At 41.2% G+C, this 22,063-nt stretch overlaps 1 protein-coding gene across 1 annotated transcript in view; it reads right to left on the bottom strand.

Moving 5' to 3' along the window:
• Positions 1–935: 935 nt before the first annotated feature.
• Positions 936–22,063, bottom strand: part of MKI67 (marker of proliferation Ki-67) — a 50,931-nt gene continuing 29,803 nt past the window's right edge. The window contains exons 10-15 of the mRNA XM_015406539.1: positions 19,819–20,011; positions 11,673–11,795; positions 9,402–10,969; positions 8,956–9,010; positions 3,224–7,339; positions 936–1,268 (exon numbers count right to left, since the gene is read on the bottom strand). Of these exons, the coding sequence (XP_015262025.1) occupies positions 1,132–1,268; positions 3,224–7,339; positions 8,956–9,010; positions 9,402–10,969; positions 11,673–11,795; positions 19,819–20,011 (6,192 nt within the window). The 3' untranslated portion in view covers positions 936–1,131. The remainder of the gene's footprint in view (positions 1,269–3,223; positions 7,340–8,955; positions 9,011–9,401; positions 10,970–11,672; positions 11,796–19,818; positions 20,012–22,063) is intronic.

Here is a 22,063-nt window from a genome sequence, read left to right as displayed (position 1 = left end):
AAAAGGCCTAGTCACAAGGATACTTTCAACAATACATTATGGATTGAATAGTCATATACGATGTTCAAATTGTATATCAGAGTATAATATCAATCATGATGCTGAAAAGGATGAACGATAGCCTACTCAAATCCACATCTTAGAGGAAGAGTTAACATGTTTATGTGATAGGTGACGAAGAACAGACTGGATGCCACCAGCTTCCCAATGCTGTTATAAGAACATAAGAGACGCCAATGTTGGATCAGGCCAAAGGCCCATCCAGTCCAACACTCTGTGTCACACAGTGGCCAGAAATACCAGTGCCATCAGGAGGTCCAGCAGTGGGGCCAGGACATTAGAAGCCCTCCCACTGTTGACCCCCCCCAAGCACCAAGAAGACAGAGCATCACTTGCCCCAGAGCCCCTAGCTATACCTTGTGGCTAATATCCACTGATGGACCTCTGCTCCATATGCTTATCTAATTCCCTTTTGAAGCCGTCCATGCTTGTAGCCACCACCCCTTCCTGTGGCAGTGAATTCCATGTGTTAATCACTTTTTGGGTGAAGAAGTACTTCCTTTTATCCGTTCTAACCCGACCGCTCTGCAGTTTCATGGAGTGTTATACAAATATTGGTGCTTTCCCTGGATGTTTGCAATGGTATGGCAGATGGATGACTGACAGGGTAGTTATGCAGCTGCTAAGTACTACCGACCTGGCTACTACTGTTCTTCTGTGCTCTTTCAGGACTAATGTTGAGTAGCTTTTGAGAGACTATAGAATGCAGTCTAACTTCTGAAAGACATCAGCTTTGTATCATAAAAAGGATAAGTAGAAACACACACTATTACGTAAATACACTGTTTAATGTCAAACACAAATATAAAACATCAACAAAAATTTAAATTTAAGACAATGTAAAACATAGCATTTAAAAATTCCCTCATCCCTGCTTAGTTCCTACAAAATATTTAAGAATTTACACAGCTTTGCATATTTTCAATGTCAACAATTAGCCAAGAAGTGAGTTATATAAAGTAGAATGTATTCCATCTAAATCCAGAGTATACTTTACAACCTTGCATTTAAAAAAATCTTGAAGCGCACCCATTTACCCTGAAGAAAAATTATAGAGCCCACTATCAAAGATTATAATACTTGTTTTCTTGTCCTTCTGGTTGCTATAATCTTGGTTTGAGTTTCTGCAGCAGACTCAGTGATAACTGACATATGCTCTTCTTTCATTTTCTTTCTTCTTCCTTTCTGTAATGTACTTTCAGTGTTCTCTATTTGCAAACAAGACACGGAACATTTCAAAAAGTCAAACTTCTATATCAAAAATTGTATTTAACCCTACCTAGATGCTATTTTAGGCTAATGAACTTGATACAAAATTAAAAACACATTCTATCAGAAGACAGAAAGCACAAACACCAACAAGTAGAACATGAATCAGGGCACAAATATACAATGCAAAGAGGCTTGAGTTTAAGATAAGTACGAGGCAAAAAGCCATAATAATGAAACTATCAGGATGTAGAAGAGACCATTTCTAACTCCAAGTTAAAATAAAGTACTACAATGTTGATGGCTTTTCTTTTCAACTTTCCCCCTTATTTTTTCTAACTGGAAAGATTAAGACACATTTACGGTGCAATCCTAGACAGAGTTATCCCAGTCTAATCCCAGAGACTGAAATAAGTTTACCTTAGGTACAGTGCTTTCCAACTCTAATACTGGAGTGTTTTTCTACTAGTTGAAGTAAAACAAAGCCTTTCAGATTCCATAAATATACTGTAGAACTATGAGTTGTGCAAGGTTTTAAATAATTCCTTTTCTGTTCTTAAAAAAGTAAAGCTCAGATAAGAAAATACATATGACATATTTCCATTTGTCCTTGGGGAAACAAAGTTTTTCCAAGAACTTTCAATATGTATCCATACACCAATTTCTCAAGTGTGGCCCCCATGTAAATCCGTGGATCAGAGCCACACTGACTCTAAACAGATTTTCTTATGAACTTGGGGATCCACCCAGGTTTGCAGAAGACTCTGACATCTTCCACAGCTGCCAGTAGCAGTTCTGGGCCCAGAACAGCTCCCAGACACTGCTGCAGCCAGGCCTGAAGCCACGCCTGGCTTAGCTTAGACACCACAGCTGCTTCTGCCAGTAAAGTAAGAAGGGGGCAGAAAGAGATGGGGGAGAATATTGACAAGAAGGGTGGATTGTCATAAAGGGAAGGGGGGACAAATAGAGAGGGGGGACGGAGAAGGGGAGGGAGGAAGAAATAGGAAGGACTGTCAGAGAAGGGGATATGGGGGGAGGTTGACAGACAAGGGGAGGGGGAGATTGATGGAGAAGGGGGCAAAAGAGGGGGTAGGTTGAAAGGTAAGGGGAGAGGAAGAAAGAGGAGGATTGTCAGAGAAGGGAAGAGAAATAAGAGAGGAGGAAAGACTGACAGAGAAGAGGGGGGTAAGGAAGAAGGAGAAAATTGTTAGAGAAGGGGAGAGACGGAAGCAAGCAAAGGGAGGAAGAAAAAGGCAATTAAAGCAGAAATTCAAATCTACACAAGTGAATCCTGTGAGATCTTCTTACAACATCGTATAAAGAAATTCAGTAGAGTGCAAAAAATCTTGAACTAGAACCTTGCTGCATCAAATACTGTTTTGTCAAATCTTATAAGTACACATGTATAACAGCCGCAATTTCTACATAACTTAATTTTACAAATCCATGTACAAAATCTTAGTATAAGAAATTTCCATACACACAAAGATCTAAGTATATACTCAAGCACAAATCCTATACAAAATTCTAAGTGTATTCTCAAGTCCAAATCCCCATGCGCGTGGTAGGTGTTAGAGCCCGCAGGCAGCAGGTTAGGTTAGAGGATTTTGTATAGAATTTGCACTTGAATATATACTTCGTTTTTTGTACAGAAATTTCTAATACTAAGATTTTGTACGTGGATTTGTAAAATTACTTATTATTAGTCCCAAACAGCATACCAAGAGTCTTGCAACTCTTTTGCAATTTATTGAAAAGACCTCTATCCATAAAACATTTTTAAATGAAATTGGCTGTTTATGTTTCAACTGCATCACCAGTCTCTCCCTTTCATCCAAACAGGGATGCACTAAGTATACTTTGCACTAAGTATATTGAATCAAGGAAGAGAAATTAATATGTCATTCTTTAAGAACACAACTCTCTGAAACAGAAAAAGAAAAAATTGTAATACCTGCTTCAGGCGCTGATGTCATATTTTCGGCAAAAAGGCATTTCTTCATGCCAGAAATGGTGCTGTGTGTTTCTGACTCAGTGCTGACCGGTTTCCTTCTTCCTCGTTTAGATGAATTTTCTTTTCCCTGGGGAAGTGTGGTGATTTCCAGATCTTTCTTTTGGTCACTGTGTTTTGGCATGTTCTTTCCTTTAAGAATTCGGTTTCTCCTACCCTGTGAGGCATCTTCCATCCCAGAAATAGTATTTGCCATAATCACTTGTTGATCCTTAGGAATACCATCAGTACCTTCAGGCAATCCACCTTTTTCAGGAGCACCACCTTTTCTCATTGCTCTTCTGCTCCGTTTGTCATTCGATACACCTGGCTTTTCTATATTTATATTTTGATTTTCCTGACCCTCATCCTCTTCTTTAGGAAGCTTGCATTTTCTTCTGACAGATGTGGAACGAGGCACTATTTTCTTATCTCTTCCGCCATTTATTGCCAAATTCTCTTTTCCAGCAACATGATTTTCTATAAATAAGTTTTGATTTTCACTGGCAGTTTCATTTTTGCCTGATGGTGAAGGCAAAGTGATGCTTATTTTGAGGGCAGGAGAGGTAGGTGTTTGGAATGCCAGAACAATATTTTTCCCTTGACTCCTCTTTGACTGGCTTTCAAAGAGAGAATCTGCAGACACCTTTTTGCCTTTTACTCGTATTGGTTTGCTACCAGTAGCTCTTTGCGGGATATTAGTTTCTGTTGGGGCTTCATAAACAGGTAGTTCTCTTCTACCCTTTTTGGACACATTTTCTTTTGTCACATCTTTTAACACACGGGCCATTTCTTCCTGGTTAACATTATCGACCATTCTAGGTTCTTTACTGGAAGGAACTGAGCTTGTTATAAGTGTTTTTCTGCATCTGCCCCTATGGGATGGATTCTTATTTGCAGTAGTTGCTATTTCCAAAGCTTCAGCTTGCTCTTCTGCTCCGCTTTTGTCTTTGTATGGAAAATTGTTACTTTCAAGTATTTGGGGTACAGCAGCAACTTTTCTCCCTCTACCTCTTTTTGGCTGATTCTCTTTTACAGTAAAAGCATTTTCAACAACCATATCTTGGTTTACAACATCAGGTGTGTCTTTATTATCCTTTTCTGTGGATTGTTCATCAGAAACTACTTGCTTGCTTCTGCCTCTCTGACGCAGATTCCCTCTTGCCACCTTTTGCCTTTTTGGTAAAATGTGTTCTACAGAAGACTCAATATTGTCCAAGACTACGGTCTGGGTTTCATCAGATTTCTCTTCATTCTGAGTATCTTGCAAAAACTTCTTTTGAGCAAAACTGAAGCTACCAGTTGATGTGTCCTCTTTAGGAACAGTAAGGTTTTTCCTTGTTTGGGTCACAGAGGCAATTTTTTTCCTTCTACCCCTTTTTGGTTGATTCTCTTTTGCAGTAAAAGCATTTTCAACAACCACATCTTGGTTTTCAACATCAGGATTTTCTTTATTATCACTTTCCATGGCTGGTTCATGTGAAACTCCTTGCTTACTTCTGTCATTCTGAAGCAAATTCCCTCTTGTTACCTTTTGTCTCTTAGGTCGAATGTGTTCTACAATAGCCTGAATATTGTCCAAGCATACTTTTTGGACTTCATTAAAATTATTTTCATTTTGAGTGCCTTGCAAACACTCTCCTTGAGCAAAAACAGAGCTTCCAGTTGATGGGTCCTCTTTAGGAACAGTAGGTGTTTCCAGTGTTTGGGATACAGGGGCAACCTTTCTCCCTCTACCCCTTTTGGAATGCTTCTCATTTGAAAAAATAGCATTTTCAACACTCATAGGCTGTTTTTCAATTTTAGGAGTCACTTTACTGGCATTCTCAGTGGGTGGCTTAGGAGAAGCTGCTCTGCTTCTACCTCTTCTAGGTGGGTTCCTTTTTGGTACTGCTACCTTTTGTGTTTTTGGTGAACTATGCTCAACAGATATTTGCATATTAAGCAATGGTGATGTATCCTCTTCTATAGGGGAAGTGCATTCAGAAAATGCATTGTATTGTTCTTGTTGAGTACCACCCTTGCCACCAAACACACATTTATCTTCAGGAGTTTCAGAAGTACCTTTCTCAAGCAAAAAACAAACCTTTCCCCTCTTTCTTCTCCTTATTACATCTTCTTTCATTTCTGTTGGATGAGTCTCCAAAGTTTCCAGCTTACAAATTTTAGGTGATGTGTGTTTCTCACCATCAACTGCTTCCATTTCTGTTTGTACTGAGGCAGCCTTTCTTCTCCTTGTATTTTTTTTAAGTAGCTGATTTCCAGAATTTCTCTTTGAAGTTTCAAGATTTGAGCTTTGCATTTCTCCTTGGGGACTTGTTTTTGTAAATTCAGACTTTGGTTCATCTTTATTTTTCTGATTTCTAGATCTCAGAGATGTTTTTGAAATTAATTGATTTGCATATTCTTGGTCTGCTGCATTTTCTTCTAAATGCAAGCTTTCTTCAGTTCGCCTATTTAGTTTAGCCACCACCTTTCTCCTGCTAACAGACAGCTGTGTTTCAACTGACATCTCCTTTGAAAGTCCCAATAGTTTTTGAGTATGTTTCATGTTATCAAAGTCCATATCCCCATTTGTTTCAATAGATTTTTCTCTTAATCTTTCTGTTGTCTCATTTTCAAGTGCTAGGGGGTTGCTGTCTGATTCTTTTGGTTGACTAGTTTCAGGAATGTTCTGATCAAAGTTTTCATTTGTTTGCGTACAGTTTGTTAATTTGGCTCTACTGCTGTTTCTTGTCTGCCTTGGTGTCTTAGTTGTATCATGTTCTTCTGTAAAACTGGATTCACCAGCTGCATTCTTCAGTATCTCTGAAGAAAACGAGGTGCAAAATGATAGTGATACAACTGGAGCTGCTTCCTCCTTTTTGTTTTTTGGTGATGTATTTTCTTTTACAGGGGAAGTGTTTCTTTCAGAAAATGCACTGTATTGTTCTTGTTGAGTACCACCTTCGCCATCAAACACACATTTCTCTTCAGGAGTTTCAGAAGTACCTTTCTCAAGCAGAAAACAAACCCTTCCCCTCTTCCTTCTCCTTATTTCACCCTCCTTCATTTCTGTTGGATGATGCTCCAAAGTTTTCAGTTTACAAATTTTAGGTGATGAGTGTTTCTCACCATCAACGTCTTCCATTTCTGTTTCTACTGAGGTAGCCTTTCTTCTCCTTGTATTTTTTTTAAGTAGCTGGTTTCCAGAATTTCTCTTTGAAGTTTCAAGATTTGAGCTTTGCATTTCTCCTTGGGGACTTGTTTTTGTAAATTCAGACTTTGGTTCATCTTTATTTTTCTGATTTCTAGATCTCAGAGATGTTTTTGAAATTAATTGATTTGCATATTCTTGGTCTGTTGCATTTTCTTCTAAATGCAAGCCTTCTTCAGCTCGCCTATTTAGTTTAGTTGCCACCCTTCTCCTGCTAACAGACAGCTGTGTTTCATCTGACATTTCCTTTGAAAGTCCCAATAGTTTTTGAGTATGTTTCATGTTATCAAAGTCCATATCCCCATTTGTTTCAATAGATTTTTCTCTTAATCTTTCTGTTGTCTCATTTTCAAGTGCTAGGGGGTTGCTGTCTGATTCTTTTGGTTGACTAGTTTCAGGAATATTCTGATCAAAATTTTCATTTATTTGCATACAGTTCACTGATTTGGCTCTGCTACTTTTTCTTGTCTGCCTTGGTGTCTTAGTTGTATCACGTTCTTCCACAAAACTGAATTCACTAGCTTTCCCTTTTCTTGGTTTTTTAACTGAAGCCAATAGTTCCTTTATTTCTGCGTTTATTTCCACTGGATCGCCCTGCCTTACAGATGATTCTTCAATCAGATCAATAACAGCTCCACTTTGGAAATCCAGCCCATCTGACTTGCATATTTCTGATACAAGTTGGACTGTCGCAATACTTTCTACACGTGCCCCCTTTACATCATTAACTGAGCTACATGAAGTGTGTCCCAAGTAATCTTGTAATTCATCATGACCATCATCAGGCTTCCTTGGCATTGCATTTGGAGATTTTTTTTCAAATGAATCTTCCAGTCCTGTTTCTTGCCAAGACTCTTCTCTTTCAGGATCATCTTCTTTGCACTCTAAAATAATTAATAAGTAATATTCAGAAAGGCAAAAGCACTAAATATTTTGTACCACGCACAATCAAAGTTATTTGTGAGATGGCAATGACTGTTCAAAGTAATAGAAGCACTTTTATTACCCACAAAATTCTACAGACATTTGTGTGGCTTCATGATTTTGTTTTGGAAAAACATCGATGGTAAGTCATATAATACTAGCAAACATTTTCACAACAGGCTACAGATAATCTTCATCTTCCAGAATTCCCTATGCATAGCTTTGTGATAATTATACAGAGGAGAATACTACCGAATACAATGTATTTAGTAACTGGCTGAAGCTTACTTTTGCCATGGCAAATCTCTGTAATTCTATATACTTCCTCTTAGGGGTATCAAAGTCCAAGTATCACACCAATTATATTTAACAGACTATCTGGGTTTTGCCTCGTCTACCATTTATAACTTGCTTGTGGGGTCTTCTGCATATTACTTCTCTTAGTTCTCGGGTTCTTATTTTTATTTATTCTAATGGGACTTAGAAAGTATTAGATTGTGCCTTCTTTTTATGTTACTAAACAGTACTACTTGCTGGAATACAGATTTCATTCCACATGAGAAAACACTGATCTCCAAGCCAAATCAACCTGTGGTCCTTAGATAACTGAACAGATTTCTATGCTGATTGTGGCATCCTATATATGATGGCAGATTAAGTCAATATACTAGCAACCCAGGCCCATATGGTGGTTCACATTTGCACTGAGATCTCACAATTACCACCAACCAAAGAACTACATGATTATTGTATGTCCTATGAGCCACCCCAAATACACAAATACAATACATAACTATTAATATTAAACAACATAAAAATAATCTTTTAAATTAACCTTACATGATCAGAAGCAGCCTGGTATCTCTCTCCACTACACTTGAACCATAGCCAGCCCCTGTGTATCCAAAGTAAGAGGAAGGGCTTCCCTCTTAGCTTTCTTGCTCTCTCATCGGCATGAGGAAAAGATGTTCAGGTAATACAGAGAGATTGTTAATGCTCATGGAGGAAAGGAAACTGGCCTTGGAGAAACGGAAGAAAAACTACTGCTACGCTACTGTGTCCAACTTGCACTCTTCCTGGTTGGTGCTGATTGTACTCTCTTCTCGGTCGCCAGCCTTTTCTTCTCCTAATAGCTGCCCAGGTGCTGTGATGAGAGTACAGAGACTGCAGTAAAGGGTAAGAGTACTGTTGGAAAGAATAGGCCCCTTACTTCTATCCCTGGCACAAGGCCTGAACCTCTCAAGTACCTGTGACAGTGGCTGGTTCAAGGTCGAAGTAACCTGCTAATCACAAGCCCTATATGACAATAGCTTGCTCTCCTTCCTGGAACATGAAAGCAGGTGCTACATTGTGGAACAGTGCCTAGGGGAGCCATAGTGGCATTTAAAAGAGCCACACATGGCTCCTGTGTATCACTGATACAGACTGTAGCAAGCAGGTATATATAAAGCTGTTAGGAAACTATTAATAAACCACAGACAAATCCATATCCTTCTTTGAAAGTACTGCAAGTTACACGCAATTTATACATTTGTGCTACAAATTAAAGATTTTACCAGAATATATTTATACATACCAAATTCATTGCTGGAAATCTCATGTGGTTTATTCACAGATTCTGATAATTTGACCTAAAAGAATTATAGAGGTATTAGGCTACATAACAGGCTTTTCAGCACAAGCACATATGTTCTTGCTTACATCACAGCTTGATATGATGCTTTGTTGAACCATATTCTGAGAGACTTAATCAAAAATATGCTTACTGTATATACTTTCAAGCACTGAACACAAGAGATCTTGGAATATTTTAAGCTATACAATCCGCTCAATATCACAATTATACCTATACTGTGCATGCCAAATGCTTTACAGAGATAACTAAGAGCAGATTTTTGTGCTATGCAATATACCTTCATCTTTACACATACAAAACTAGTGTGCAGCAACTGACATTGATGTATTGCAGGAGTATATAAAGATGAATTGTGGAATATGCTACTGTTGGAAGTACGCACTTACCAGATATCCGTCTACAGGTCCCAACAGTTCTTTAACACCCGTGTAGTCTATTTCACCACTGAGAGAATTCTGCTTAGGTTCAGCCATAAGTTTTTGCAATCCCAAATAGTCATCAACTGGCATAAACTTTTGCTTTGGTGTCTTCAATATTCTGGAAATACCAATCATATCTTCCACTGGTTCAAATTTTTGTTTAGGTGTCCTAAATAGCCTCTGAATTCCTTCCATATCTTCCAAAAGTCCAATTTTTTCCTTTTGTTCTTTTGTAACATTATTAAGACCAAATAATCCTTCTGGACTATTCAAATGTTTGGAGCAAATGTCATCCTTGACAGGTTCTGCTTTGTGATTAGGTGTCCTAAGGAGCCTCTTGACTCCTGAAAGCTCCTCACCCAATTCTGGGTCTTGCTTGGGGGTCCTCAGCAGCCTCTTGGTTCCTGAAAGGGCCTCGACTGGCTCTGGCTTTGGGGTCCCGAGCACTCTCTTGACTCCTGAAAGCTCCTCACCCAATTCTGGGTCTTGCTTGGGGGTCCTCAGCACTCTCTTGACTCCTGAAAGCTCCTCACCCAATTCTGGGTCTTGCTTGGGGGTCCTCAGCAGCCTCTTGGTTCCTGAAAGGGCCTCGACTGGCTCTGGCTTTGGGGTCCCGAGCACTCTCTTGACTCCTGAAAGCTCCTCACCCAATTCTGGGTCTTGCTTGGGGGTCCTCAGCACTCTCTTGACTCCTGAAAGCTCCTCACCCAATTCTGGGTCTTGCTTGGGGGTCCTCAGCAGCCTCTTGGTTCCTGAAAGGGCCTCGACTGGCTCTGGCTTTGGGGTCCCGAGCACTCTCTTGACTCCTGAAAGCTCCTTGCCTGATTCTGGGTCTTGCTTGGGGGTCCTGAACAGCCCCTTGACTCCTGAAAGGGCCTCGACTGGCTCTGGCTTTGGGGTCCCGAGCACTCTCTTGACTCCTGAAAGCTCCTTGCCTGATTCTGGGTCTTGCTTGGGGGTCCTGAACAGCCCCTTGACTCCTGAAAGGGCCTCAACCTGCTCTGGCTTTTGCTTGGGGGTCTTTAGAAGCCTCTTGACTCCTGAAGGAGCATCAACTGGCTCTGACTTTTGCTTGGGGGTCCTGAGCAGCTTCTTGACTCCTGAAAGGGCCTCAGCCTGCTCTGGCTTTTGCTTGGGGGTCTTGAGAAGCCTCTTGACTCCTGAAAGAGCGTCAACTGGCTCTGGCTTTTGCTTGGGAGTCCTGAACAGCCTCTTAAGGCCTGAAAGTGCATCAGTCAGCATTGGCTCTTGCTTGGGGGTCCTCACAAGCCTCTTTGTTCCTGAATGTGCCTCAATGCAATCTGATTTTTCCTTTGGATCTCTTATCATTTCTTCCATTCCCACAGTTTCTCCTGTTACCAGTGAGCTATTTTCCCTTACAGTCTTGTCTAATGCAGAACTCCCTCCTCTGGGAACCTTCAATTCATGTTGACCAACAGTAGAAATCTGAGATACTTTTCTCAGGATGGGGGATTCATCTTGATTGTCATATATTTGCTGGATTGATAGATTTGAAGTAGACACTGTCATCTCCCCTATTCGAAATATACAATTGAAGAAATCTTTCAGTAAACTGTTGGTGAAGGCTGTCTTTAAATTTAAATCATGCTACTGTTTTTAATAAGGGAAGAAGGGCAGTCAGTAGGTCCCTCTCCTGGTAACAAACAGGCTCCTTGAACTAATAATGTATTCCAGGAGAAAAGACCTCCACTTACCCAGATTTTATTTAAAATATTTTTCTCCCTTTTCCCCAGGAACTGGCCTCAAAGTGGCTTATGTAACAAATCTTAAATTGATCACATTGAAAACAAGCCAAAGAAGCCAGCTCCAAAAGTAGCCCAAATAAGGCAGCCATACTTATGAGATATGAAGGCCCCGGGGGAAAAAAATCAGGGGAAATAGGTTTTTCATATTCCCTCCACTGAGGACTACACATATTTCTTAAATCTAATCTATAAGACCAACAAAATACTGTATGAAAACATTGAATGAGAATTTGCCAGATCTCACATAAACTTGCTTGCAATTTTATCAAAAGTTCTCAGACAGTGCATAGAGAGGACTCTAAATAGAATCAGACATGATTAGGGATCTTTCCTTCAATTGTGAAAATTCATCCAAGTAGTCTTATAGAAAGCTCTTAGAAGCACTATTTACAACCTTGTTTGTGATTTTTAGCAGTAGGGTAACACAAATATATGAGCTTTATCACTAGGTATGTTACAAAGAGATGCATACCAGATTCCTCTGGAGTGTGAATTTCTGATGCTTCTTCTGGACTTGACATACTAGACTTTTGCACAGAAGACAGAGCACTTCCTTGCTTCCAGTTCAGTGGAGTATGGAACATCTCAGTCATCCCTACAAATAGTATTTAAAGTTCAGTTAGCACTCATTTTGTCTGTATGCAACCAAGAGCAAAAAAAGTATAACTTTTAAGAATTCAGTATATATTACTTGTGTTTTCATTACTCTGGGCTGCCAGCCAAAGACTCCCGAGATTTCAGTGTGAGTTTGGCTGACAGACAGGAATATTCCTCTACAAGTACACTGTTTAGGTATTGAGCTCACTTTGTATTGCTTGTATTAAGAATTTTCTTTGCTCAGTAAACAGTTTTAGTAAGTTTTAGAAGTTCAGTAAACAGTTTTAGTGTGGCATAGCTATCTCCTCTCTTTTCCTTGGAAAGGCTTTGGTCCCTAGCCAGCTCCTTCTAGCCCAATCGTACGTGGGTGGGGTTCGCAGTCCTTAAATCCAGAGATTGGAGCCATTAAAGCAGAAAAAAGCCCCAAGGTTTGCAGAACAATATGAAATCTAAAAACAGTACATCAAGAGATTAGCCCTATCTCAATAAGAGAATCAGCGTCTGGAGCTTTAAAAAAATGAATACTCTCTCAGTAGCTGTTGTGATAGCCTAATTGCAGCCAGAACAGCATTGCCAGCCTTGAAGCCTTGGTTTCTGTCAGTAAAACGGAACAAGCAGGGCCCTTTCCAGGGTAGTTTTCATTCCACCAGGAATGACTGGGAGATAAGCTACCAATATTAAAACTAATATTGCTTTGCAAAACTGGAACCCCTTGAGTTTGTTGAACTCTATATTTTAACCCTGGCTGGTTCCAAACCTTCCCCCCATGCCCTTAAAAGCATGCCTGCCTAAATTGGAAAGGTGGGGGAATAGTGGGATTTTGCAAAGCAAGTTTTTTTTTCAAAAAAGCACAAGGATTACAGCAGAACCCAACCCCCCGCAGCTCCTACCTGTGAGGACAACTATAGATGGGAGTGGTGGCTGGAAACTTTGACCTCTGCTTCCTGCTCTCAGAGGCAGCCCTACCTTCTGTTCTTTATACTCCAAGGCAGCTTAACCTCAGAACAGCAAGGATGGGCAGGGGAGGGGGGAGAGAAGAGAGCCCCATTCCCAGGCTGGATTAAAGGCCTGGGGGTGCCACTTCCAGCCTGCAGGCCATAGGTTTGATACCCCTGCCCTATGCAGTGTCTCGGATAAAAGCACACAGGATGGCTTATGGTGTTTGTGGGGGTAAAGCCTTCCTCTCCAGCTCCTGAGAGGAAAGCTGACGAGCTGTCCTGAATGGTGTGTGTGTAAAGCTCTTTTCCTTCCTTATCCTAAGAACTAAAATAGGGCTGAAGGCTTTGTGACCTTTTATGCATGAGGGGTGTGGCAGGGGAGAGGAAACTTACTGTTGACATCAGATTATACTGGAGAAAGAAAAGGAGGGAGTCTAAAATAAGGAGATCTACTTGCAATTCTCTTCTGATTTACATGCAAATCAAGACTATTCTTATCTCACCCAATTTTGCTTATTGTTGGAGTTTCTGTTGTTAAAGACTAAGCGGTTCTTTATTGTGGTATTTTTAATATTTTGTTCATGTTTATCTTAAACAATATATTTTGACTGTCAGTAATACGTCCCAATACGCATTTTGGTAACTCTTCAAAATCATTTATGTTCCCATCAAAATCTGACTAGAATTTCTCTTTTACTATACACATCACATGTGCAATGAGCTCTGACCAACCCTCAGAACCAACTGTCATTGTTAAAAGTAGTAGTGCAGGCTGAAAATGTCTAGGCTCATGAGGGAAGGGGCGTATCTAAGGCTAAGAAGCCAGGGAAAGCATTTTTTTCCCTTTTGCATGAGTGTTAGATGCCTGCAAAATAAAGCCAGATACAGCCAGATAGGGGTTTTCTTAGCTACCTCACGCATACTTATTTTGTGTGTATATGCAAGAAAATACTTTAAAACAATGTTAATTTTAAAAGGCACCCTATTAAAAACAGCTTCTGTCTAAAATACTGATAAGCTATTTTCAAAATTATGCATAACCTCACTCCTTGACATTTTGTAGTTGGCTCCACCTCCCAAGGCAGCCGTTTTGTGACTGCGTCCACTACCCTCTGTCAGCCTTCCAAATGTGTTTGTAGGCTGAAAAAGGTTAGAACCCCCTGCCCTACACAGACCAATTTCCCCCCTTCCTTTAAATCATGATGGAGGCAGACACAACTCAGTTCCATGAGCAAGAGTGGTCTCTGATGAGAGTTAAATGACTGCACCAGTTCCCCATTACAAGTTCCTGCCCCATACAGTCATGATAAAGAAAAATACAATCATTCCCTCTTCAGTTATAATACTGTCTGCCCTTAATGCTAAAATGCTGGTACTAGAATTTGCTTTTTTCTTTTCTACTGTGCCTATTTGTTTATAAACCATTAATTTAAACTACAAACAACAAAGGGTGCAGTAGTGTGTTTTGCCACTAAATGTAAGTTGCTATAATCTAAAATGTAGGCTTGTACAGTAAGAAAGAGGAAGCTAGATGGGTGAGTGAAGTGTGTTAAAATCGGATGGTAGCTGTTCCCTTGGGGGGTGGAGCTGACCGTGTTGTTAGATAAGCTTTTGTGCGAGTAGTGTGTGTGGCAGAAGGAGCTTGACTGGGTTGCTGCAGAGTGTGAGAGAAATCTGTGTTTTGTGTGGAAGCCTTGGAGTGGTTCACTTAATTCCTCCATGGTCATGGACAGAGGGTATCACCCTGACATGCATTGGTGTGCAGGATCCCCCAAGGTGCAATCTTCTCTCCTATGCTGTTTAACATCTATATGGGCTCTCTTGCCCAGCTGGTGCAGTTTTGGGCTGGGCTGCCATCAGTACACTGATGACACCCAGCTGTATCTGTTGATGGGTGGCTGGCTAGCAGCCATCCCACCAAATCTCCCTAAGAGATCAGAGACCGTGGCTGGTTGGCTCTGACAGAGCTGGCTGAAACGGAATCTGTCAAAGACAGAGGTCCTGTGGCTGGGTGGGAGCGATCCAAGCTTGGGATGCTAACTCCCAGCTCATGATGGCGTGCCACCGACACCAGTATCAGTTGCCAAGAGTCTGGGTGTGCTTCTGGATACCTCCTTTATGGAGACCCAGATCGCAAAGGTTGCCAGGCTGGCAACTAGTCCTTTACCTTTTTGGCCCTGGCTCCTGCCTGGTGGAACTGTCTACCTGGAGACGTCTGTACTCTGCAGGGCCTTGTACAGTTCCACAGGGTGTGCAAAACAGAGATGTTCCACCAGGCTTATGGTTGAATACAGCAACAGTTTTTTCATCTCATCTGGCCCATGACCCCACCCCTTGAAGGAAGGTGACCACTTGCAGAACATCACCTAAAAGGGTTAATGGTTTTACTGGTTTTATTAGAAGTTGTGACTGTCTGGTTTTACATTAATTAACTTATTTACTGCAATGTTTTAATTGGAATGTACATTAAAAACTACGGGGGAGGGCAGTTTAGAAATTCAATAAATAATAATAATAAGTTCTGAGCCTAAGTGGGAAGTGAAGAAAATAAGTCTGTGTGGATGTGATGAGCCTGGGTGGCAAGTTGGGAAGTTAAGCTTAGTGGAAGTTATTTGCCTAAGTAGCAAGTGAGAAAATAAACCTCCATGGCTAAGTCTGTTTAAGGAGGCATTTTGCCAATGAAACCATTATACTTATTACCTATACAGAAACTGTTATGCTGTTTTACTTACAAATAAACTATATTCATGTTTAAGAAAAACGATTATTTTAGAGTAAAACAGTCCCTTGTACCTCAGAGTCACCCCACGTGCTGACTGTTCTGTCATTCTACCATATACAACTAAGCCACCCTTGTGCTTTGTGTCCAACCGTTCTGTCATAGGTGAGAGCCTTTGGTGGCAGTGAAAATATGGAAGGCAAGGAGGCAGCATAACACATGTCACCTCAGAACACTATAGAGAGGTGCCTTTACATAAAGGGGTCACATAGAAAAGAGCAAAAACATTACAAGTACAATCACAGAACACTGGGAAAATAAAGGTAGAAAATAAGTAAATACATTTTGATTTAATTCTGGGATAGTTTGTTTTCTAGTATATCCTAAAACAGGCACAAATAGTGGAACAGATGAGGAATATGAGATTTTGGAGTTGCAGAGCAAACTCTGAATATGTAAAAAGTGGTATTAGAGTGCAGTATATATACCCTATACTCTTTTAGCTCAAGATCTATTGATCAGAGGAGCTCTGAAAAGGAACGGATACTGCAAGTACAGAATTTAGTATACTGAAAGGCTTGGAAGTGGACAGGGCTGTCAAATTGCAGTGAACTTATAGTGACACCATAGGATTTTCAGGGCAATCGATGTTTAGAGGTGGTTTGCCATTGCCTGCCTCCATATAACAACCCTGGCATTCCTTGGAGGTCTCCCATCCACCTTTGGATTTCCAAAGCAGGCTAGGCTAGTAGTCAATAGTCATCTCTCTTCTGGGCATGAAGCAGGGGTCACTGCTGGGGTGTGGAGGGGGAGGTATTTTTGAATTTTTCTGCCTTGTCCAGGGGGGGTTGGACTAGATGACCCCGGAGGTCCCTTCCAACTCTGTGATTCCATGACTCTGGCCACAAAGATGTCAGGAAGAGACTCATTTGTTGCGAGGGCTGGTTGCACAGGTTGTGGGGGCCACCGTGCACTGGTTCTGCTGCTGTCCCCTGAACAGGGGTCCGAGTCCGACTCCCAATTTTTTTTTCAGCCTCTGGGCAACTGCGGATTTGCAAACCAGGCTAGGCAACTTGTAGCCGCCTTCTGGGCATGGAGGAGGGGCCTCTGGGGGTGTGGAGGAGAGGTAGTTGTGTGAATTTCCAGCATTGGAGGGAACGGGGACCCACCCTCAGCCCTGGGAGACTGAGCAGCCAGCTGTTCTGTGGCTCGGGATGTTTTCGGCTGCCCCTGTCTGGTGGGGGTGGGGCTATTTTCCTTCCTTAGTTGCTGCCACCACTCACTGGATTCATACTGCCTTCCTAGAGGTACAGTGAGACCCCTCTGGATGATTCCCCAACCCAGGAAAGTGGGTATCTCAACCTTTGGGCACCCCCTGGAGAGTTGGCAACCACTCTGATTTGGGTCCATTTGGGTTCCTCTGGCCTCCCTTTGCCTCTCTTAATGTGCTGAGTGGGGAATCGCACACCAGGGAGAGATTGTCTGGTTCTGTTGGTTTTGGGGTTTTTTGGGCACTGCTTGGCACATTGGCACAGGTTGGGGGGGGGAGATTGTTCTGGTTCTGCTGCTGGGCCTGGCTGGCATTGGCAATGCACAAACATGCTCCCTCAGTCTATGTAGGCTGCTGCTGCAGTGATTCTCTGGTTTGAACCAAGTTCTGTTGGTTTTGGGCACTGACTGGCACCTTGGCACAGGTTGGGGGGGCAGATCACTATGGTTCTGCTGCAGTGCTGGGCCTGGTTGACAATGCAAACATGCTCCCCCAAACAGGTTGCCCCCATCCCTCCATTGTTCTCTATGGTGGGAAAAAAGTAACTTTTTCCCACCATAGAGAGCAATGGAGGGATGGGGGCAACATGTTTGGGGGCCTGTAGAATTGGGCCCCCTGGTCCAATCTTCTTGACACTTGGTGGTTATCTTGGGGAGAGGTTCCAGCAGCCACCCTCCGAGTTTGGAGCCTCTCCCTCAAACCCCCTTCTAGGAGTGTGCAAAAAAACAAATTAGGTAAAATTCAAATTTAGATTTATTGGACCCGAATTTTTTTGGGATTCCCCCCAAAAAACCTCAGAATATCTATACCGGTAAAGCGCCCCTCCCCTCCCACCCCCAATATAACCTATGTATTGTGACAATGGCCCATAGGATATAATTTTGGCTGCAAACCAGCAATAGGCAGCAAGCTGATCTGGGGGCACCCTCTTTGGATGCCCCTGGAATTGGAACCCCTGGACCGATCTTCTCAAAACCTTGGGGGTCTTTTGGGGAGAGGCTGGAGCAGCCACGGTCCAAATATGGAGCCTCTACCTCAAACCCCCTCCCCCCAGCCCCCTGCAAACTTTCCAGACAATTTTTACCATTGACTTCAATGGCCCCATTAGATATAATGGACCCAAATTTTTCGGGAATCCCAAAATTTTTTCGGATATCTATGCTTTGCTGGTATAGATATTCGGGTTTCTTCGGGAATCCCGAAAAAAAAATGGGTCCAATAAATCCGAATTTTACCGATATTTTTTTTTGCACACCCCCAGTTCTAACACAGCAAACGTACAGGTTGGATCCTATCAATGTCTCAATAAACTTATCATTCTTCTGAGTGAATGTTGTTGGGAACTGATTTCTCCAAGAGTCTGATGGAGGGAGAGACTCATGTGTTTAAGATCAAAACGTTTCATTCCAGGTATAGGTTTTTGTGGGCAAGCACACTTCTTCAGAGAGGAAGAAAGAGGGAAGGAATGACCCAGAGAGAACTTGCCCGGGAGGGTGGGGGGAATCCTATGGCACTTGGAGAGATCCCCCTTTTCATTTCAGATGGGGGAGGGAAACCTAACAGCACAACTTGCATTCCTTTTTAGTGAAAGGGAACAAGAGTACAGCAGCACCTTAAAGCAGCTTTTATCAATAACTTCTCACTTCCTCAGATACAGGTGAAATGTGAATCCATCTGTCCTTATATCTTGGAGAGTGAAGTGATTTCAGACACCAAATGACAATAGCAGGCATTGATAATGAGAGAAGCCTAGGTCTCAGTTCAGTCCAAGAGTCTGCATTGTCTCGAGTTTCATTATTAGTTGCAATTCAACAGTCTCTCTAATCTCCCTTTGAAATTCCTTTGTAAGAGAACTGCTATTCCTAGGTCAGCAACTGAATGCCCTAGTTGGTTAAAATGTTCCCGTACTGGTTTTTGAATGTTGTGATTTCTAATAGTAGTAGAAAGAGTCCACTAGCACCTTTAAAGACTAACAAAATTGTGGTAGGATATGTACTTTTGTGAGTCATTGCTCACTTCTTCAGACTTATTTCCATTTATTCTTTGCATCCTCCTGGACTGAATCCCCCTATACCAAATTGAGACCTAGCTTTCCTGTTTCATGAGAGTCAGTTTGGTGTAGTGGTTAAGTGCACGGACTCTAATCTGGGAGAACCGGGTTTGATTCCCCACTCCTCCACTTGCAGCTGCTGGATGACCTTGGGCAAGCCATAGTTCTGTCAGAGCTGTTCTCTCAAGGCAGTTCTGGAAAGAGCTCTCTCATCCCCACCTGCCTCACAGGGTGTCTTTGTTGTGGAGAAGGAAAGGGAAAGGAGTTTGTAAGCCGCTCTGAGACTCCAAGTGAAGGTATAAATCCAATCTCCTCTTCTTCTTCTTCTTCATTACCAATGCTGATATCTCCATGCCTCTGCATAGCCCACCAATGCTGATATCTCCACCCCTCTGCATATCACACCTAATCCAATCACACCTGCTATTGCCATTTGGCATCTGAAATCATCTTTATAAAGTTTATACCCCAGTAATTTGTGTTACATCTTATGGCACACATGGCCCGGCCCAACAAAGTGACATTTATGTCAGAACCGGCCCTCGTAACAAATGAGTTCGACAACTCTGCTTTAAAGTATATAAAACCTTATGAGACCTCAAAAACCAGAGGAAGCCTGAACAAAGTTCTGTTATTAGGAGTGGAGGAAATATACACAAGTCTATTTAATATTTGTTTTTTTTTCCCCTCTGTAGAACTTTGCATTGTTTTTAAGCAGTACAAAAAGCACCTTGGAACAGGTACCTTTTAAAAAAAATTAAAATTCTTGATCAAATCAGATTTGTTTTAGACCATTAAATTTTGATTAAAAATTGATTTTAGACCATTTAGACCAAGAAATTAAATTGCAATCAACATATTAGGGTAACCATAATCATTTCCTATTCCTTAGCTAAAAGGTGGGTGGGATTTCCATTCTGCAACAAACATTCTACAGTCACATTCTCTCTGTTTTTCATGAGAAACAAGTGAACCCATGAGATTAATTTTTTAAAAATGTATTCTATAATAAGCAAAATATAATTTAATCAAATATCAGTTTACCTGTAAAACTTTCATTCATGTCTTGCTGTTGCTGCAAAGTATAGTTGAACATCACTTTAGGGACTTGTGCAATCATCTTTACTATACTAGTATGAGCTTTTCCTACAACAATTGGAGCAGGAGAATTTGCATGGCCTGTAGTGGAGTAATCTTTGACTTTTCTTGTTGGTGTTTTTAAAGAAGCAACATTGCTCTGAAAATAAAAATACACAAACAAACCTTTGCAGTCTCATCAAAAGCTGAACTGTGTTCCAATATGCATACAAAACTTTAGTGCAGGCACATTTACTTCAATATTGAGAAGAACTGTGTGTACAATTCCTGAGTGCACAGCTATACCAAGCTAAACATTATGGGCTGCATCCTTTGCCTTGTTCTGCTCAGCAAGAGACACTTCTGCTCAGGCTCTCCATAAAATCCCTCCTCCCGCTGAAGCCTCCCTCATTGTCATACCATACCTTCTCTCTGGGAATAGGATGCTAATTACTCAGTGTACACCTTAAGTGTATATGCTATCTATCCATGACCAAGTCAAAAACTGCTTAAGTGGTTCTTAGAGAATAAATAATTCCATGGGAAAGGATATAACTAATAAAACTAATCAAACATTTTTAGTTTATTATGGGACATAATTTATTCTATTATCAAATTATTTGAGAATAGCAGATGGTATTTGCTAAGTACAAACTTGTTCAGATACCTTATCACAACCATTAATAAAGCCTCCCAAGTTTTAACATCAGGTAAGCAAGCATTAATATCTCCATTATAGATGACAAGGCTGAAAAATATTGACTGGCTGAAAGCCTAATGCTTGATAGCTAAACTGACATTTGGATGGAGGGAGAAAGAAATGGGTGGTTTCTTGGATCATTGTTCCCATTCTTAACCACTATGCCACACAAGCAGTACATTTTCTGAAGAGTTTAACTGCAAACTGTAGTAATGGGAATGAGAATAGACTTAACACTTAAAACAATTAAACAGTAGTAGTTTGAAAACATTAAGTGCATATGGAAAGCTGTAACATTCAAGTGCTGGTGGAATTCTCTCCACATAGATATTATATAGGATGTTCACCTTTGTCTGCTTTCCTTTTATACCTGCTTGCACATATAATTTCTAGTCCCTTCTCTCTTAGCAATGCAACCAATGCAAGCTCAAACCTAAAGTGGTTCAGAAGTGCCTACCTATGTATTTTCAAATCAGTGGTCAAGTACCAAGACCATAAGCACAAATTCAAGGTCATATTGCGCTTACTCTGTGGCAGCAATGGCAGCAAAAAACAACAACAACACATACTTTTTTGAGACCAGCAATTGCAATATAGTTCTGAGGTGTTTTATGCCTTGGCTCCTGGAAGGAAACTACAATTGTTCAATTCTTTGCCAGAGAGAAATGACAGGAAGTACTAGGGAACTACTATCTTGGCTCATGGTCTTTGCCCTTTGGGGTACTTTTGCTTAATGTCTATAAAAAGCAGACAGAGAGCTCATTCAAAGCTTTGGGGCCATCAGCCTCTCCATTTAATTCTAGGCAGGTAGTTAACACTATGGTTTTCTCAGAGGAATCAATAAAAGGCTAAAACTTAATCTATACAAAATGGAAGGGCTGTCCAGGGGAAAAAGTTCACTTGGGAACAGGTATACTGCTTGTTCTGTAGAGGTATGTACTTCCTCTGAAATATAAGGTTCGCAGCCAATGTGTGTTTCTGGAATCCACTGAATAAGCACATAACAAAGTAGTTTGGCGTGTCCTGTACAAATTTAGGCTAGTTTGCCAACTTTGACCCTTTTTAGTGAAGGCAGACTTGGTCACAGTTGCACGTGATTTGGTAACATCCAGAGAATACTGTAACTATAAATAGTTCGTATAACTGTAGGTGATCCAGATGCTTCAACTGAAACAGTGGCTACTATGTTAACAGATGGCGCAGGACTATTCTATACTGGTGGCTTTTGGGCCACCAATTCGTTTTCAAGCTCAAACAAAGGTATCTCTCCATTATAATTGAATAGCAATGTTCTATATTGAACGTTCTAAATTTGGCCCCTTTAGTGTTTGGCCAGAAGAACTGTCAGTCAGAAGACGCTGGCTGGGTTGACTGGCTGCTTTGTGCAGTCCCGCCCAGCATTTCAAGGTCTTTTGCATATGGAAGCTGATTGGACTTCACTCCATTCCACCCCTCAAACTCCCCCCCCCCACCGGCAAGTCAGTCGGAATTTTCAGTTGCATAGACAGATAC

The sequence above is a fragment of the Gekko japonicus genome, unplaced genomic scaffold (genome assembly GCF_001447785.1).
Source record: "Gekko japonicus isolate JY-2015 unplaced genomic scaffold, Gekko_japonicus_V1.1 scaffold23, whole genome shotgun sequence".
Classification (NCBI taxonomy): Eukaryota; Metazoa; Chordata; class Lepidosauria; order Squamata; family Gekkonidae; genus Gekko; species Gekko japonicus.
This window is presented reverse-complemented; position numbering and strand designations above follow the sequence as displayed.